Source organism: Sander vitreus, unplaced genomic scaffold (genome assembly GCF_031162955.1).
Source record: "Sander vitreus isolate 19-12246 unplaced genomic scaffold, sanVit1 ctg234_0, whole genome shotgun sequence".
In the NCBI taxonomy this organism is placed as follows: domain Eukaryota; kingdom Metazoa; phylum Chordata; class Actinopteri; order Perciformes; family Percidae; genus Sander; species Sander vitreus.
Genome location: NW_027595412.1, coordinates 24,178 through 27,500, shown reverse-complemented (window position 1 = coordinate 27,500; position 3,323 = coordinate 24,178). Strand labels below are relative to the sequence as shown.

General features: G+C 37.9%; 1 protein-coding gene across 1 annotated transcript in view; it reads right to left on the bottom strand.

Moving 5' to 3' along the window:
• igfbp7 (insulin-like growth factor binding protein 7) overlaps nucleotides 1-157 on the bottom strand; it is a 7,434-nt gene extending 7,277 nt beyond the window's left edge. Inside the window, exon 1 of the mRNA XM_078244434.1 lies at nucleotides 1-157. This exon is cut by the window's left edge and continues 422 nt beyond it. Coding sequence (XP_078100560.1) covers nucleotides 1-23 — 23 coding nt within the window. The 5' untranslated portion in view covers nucleotides 24-157.
• Between the last annotated feature and the right edge of the window lie 3,166 nt (nucleotides 158-3,323).

Here is a 3,323-nt window from a genome sequence, read left to right as displayed (position 1 = left end):
ACACACAGGCTCAAAGACTTCATGATGGAGAACTGAGGCAAACTGCTGCTAGATGGCTGCTACTATGAAGTAAACTGTGCTGACTGGGTCTGTGTGAACACGCTGACTCTGATCTGCAGACTGAGTCTGTGTGTGTCTCTACAAAGGGAGGGAGGGAGAGAACAGAGGGAGAGAGAGAGGGAGGAGAGAACAGAGGGAGGGAGAGAACAGAGGGAGAGAGAGAGGGAGGGGGAGAACAGAGGGAGAGAGAGAGGGAGAGAACAGAGGGAGGGAGAGAGGGAGAGAACAGAGGGAGGGAGAGAGGGAGGGAAAGAACAGAGGGAGAGAGAGAGGGAGGGAGGGAACAGAGGGAGGGAGAGAACAGAGGGAGAGAGAGAGGGAGGGGAGAACAGAGGGAGAGAGAAAGGGAGGGAGGGAACAGAGGGAGGGAGAGAGGGAGGGAAAGAACAGAGGGAGAGAGAGAGGGAGGGAGGGAACAGAGGGAGGGAGAGAACAGAGGGAGAGAGAGAGGGAGGGGGAGAACAGAGGGAGAGAGGGAGGGAGAGAACAGAGGGAGGGAGAGAGGGAGAGAACAGAGGGAGGAGAGAGAGGGAAAGAACAGAGGGAGAGAGAGAGGGAGGGAGGGAACAGAGGGAGGAGAGAGGGAGGAGAGAGGGAGGAGAGGGAGGATTTGATTTGATTTATTGGGATCTCCATTAGCTGGGGCCGTAGCCACAGCTATTCTTCCTGGAGTCCACGCACAACTTGTGTAGCTATACATTGCCGTGCATCATTACATAAAAACAACCACCAAAAAACAACATTCAATACATCACTGAAAGAAAAACAATGAAAATAATAACAAGACATAACAACATTCAACACAACACACTACAACACAGGACAACACAGAACCTAGTTTAAATTATTCACAGATTGCAGAGATGAGATTATAACATTGTTCACTAATAATATGACCAAGCAAATGCACACAGTGAACCCTCAATGATACTAGCAGAATTCATCAAGTATTAGTATACATTAGTATATATTAGTATCAGCAAGGAGATGTCCTTTAAGTAATACTTTGAATTGAGGTTTTCTATTTTCTTGAATGACATGACTAGGTATTGCATTCCAATTAATCCTGGCTCTATATACTACTGTGTTTCCTTTGTTTGTTCTTACTTTAGGTAAAGTGAATCTGCCCTCCGTAGCATGCCTAGTGCTGTAGTCACCCTCGGCTGTTTAGTCACTAAAATAGTTCTGGTAAAGTTGAGCAATGAGGCAGTTAATCTATTCCTTACACTTAACCAGGATAGGCAGCCATGCATTGCATCAATGCTTGATCTTATAGAGATATTAGAAATATCTCCTGTAGTATTAGAGATATATCCTGTAGTATTAGAGATATATCCTGTAGTATTAGAGATAGCTCCTGTAGTATTAGAGATATATGCTGTAGTATTGATAATGTAGTATTTGAGATATATCCTGTAGTATTGATAATGTAGTATTTGAGATATATCCTGTAGTATTGATAATGTAGTATTTGATATATATAGCCAATTATATATTTCTGTGGAACCAAATAACCCAGATGGCCTTCGCTCCCTTATCACATGCTTAACATCCCTTAATCAGTGGATGAGCAACAATTTTTTTAAAGCTGAATGATGACAAAACAGAGATACTTTTGTATGGACCAATATCAAAATGAGAAATTGTTCTTAGTAATCTTGGGAACCTGGCGCCCAAGGTCAAACCAAAAGTAACAAGCCTAGGTGTCATCTTAGATACAGAGTTAAGCTTCACGCCCCATATCAGTAAAGTTACTCAGACAGCATATTTTCACCTGAGAAACATTGCCAAAGTACGGCCCTTTTTAACTCAACAACATGCAAAAAAACTAATCCATGCTTTTATCACTAGTAGGTTAGACTACTGCAATGCACTTCTTACTGGTCTCCCAAAAAAACATATAAAGAAATTGGAACTTATACAGAACTCTGCTGCTAGACTTTTAACTAAGACCAAGAAGAGAGAGCACATCAGCCCTGTGTTAGCTCCCTGTTTCTTTAAGGTTCTGTTAATCACTTATAAAGCTCTGAATGGCATAGCACCTTCATATATCGCTGAGATTTTAGCATCTTATCAACCACAAAGGAAACTTAGATCTTCCAGTGCAAATCTTTTAATTATACCCAAAGTGCTCCACAAGCTGAGTGGAGAAGCTGCTTTTATACTATGCACCAAAGCTGCCTCTGTACATCAGACAAGCAAGCTCAGTGAATATTTTTTAAAAATACCTAAAAACATACCTTTATATGAGAGAGAGCTGTTTTTTTTATCTTGTGTTGTGTAACTGAATGTTACTAACTATATGCATTAATAGATGGAATTGTTAATGGACGTATGACTGTTGTCATTTATATTTTAATCTATTTCTAGATGTGTTCATGTGTTTGGTTGAAGAATATTGAGTTGGGTTTATTTTTGGCAAATTTATTGATTTACTTTTCTCCAACAACATGACGCACTAGCCTCGAGTTGTATTATTTTATTACTATTTTATTCTCTATTATTGTGTTAAATGTTCCAAATGTAAAGCACTTTGAGCTGCACTCTGTGTAAGAAAGGTGCTATACAAATAAAGCTTATTATTATTATTATATTATATATCCTGTATTATTGATCATGTAGTATTTGAGATATATCCTGTAGTATTGATAATGTAGTATTTGAGATATATCCTGTAGTATTAGAGATATATCCTGTAGTACTGATCATGTAGTATTGATAATGCAGTATTAGAGATACATCCTGTAGTATTGATCATGTAGTATTTGAGATATATCCTGTAGTATTAGAGATATATCCTGTAGTACTGATCATGTAGTATTGATAATGTAGTATTAGAGATACATCCTGTAGTATTGATCATGTAGTATTTGAGATATATCCTGTAGTATTAGAGATATATCCTGTAGTACTGATCATGTAGTATTGATCATGTAGTATTTGAGATATATCCTGTAGTATTAGAGATATATCCTGTAGTACTGATCATGTAGTATTGATCATGTAGTATTTGAGATATATCCTATAGTATTGGGTGTAAACTGTGGTGTGTATGTAAAGGAAACCAGGAGACCAGGTTTCCGGGAACCTACCACACCATTATTACTCATAATATTAATAATCATTATTACTCATAACATTAATAATCATTATTACTCATAACATTAATAATCATTATTACTCATAATATTAATAATCATTTCATTAAATTAGATCACTTATGTCAGTCTGGAGATATGAACATGAATTAAACAATCAGAACA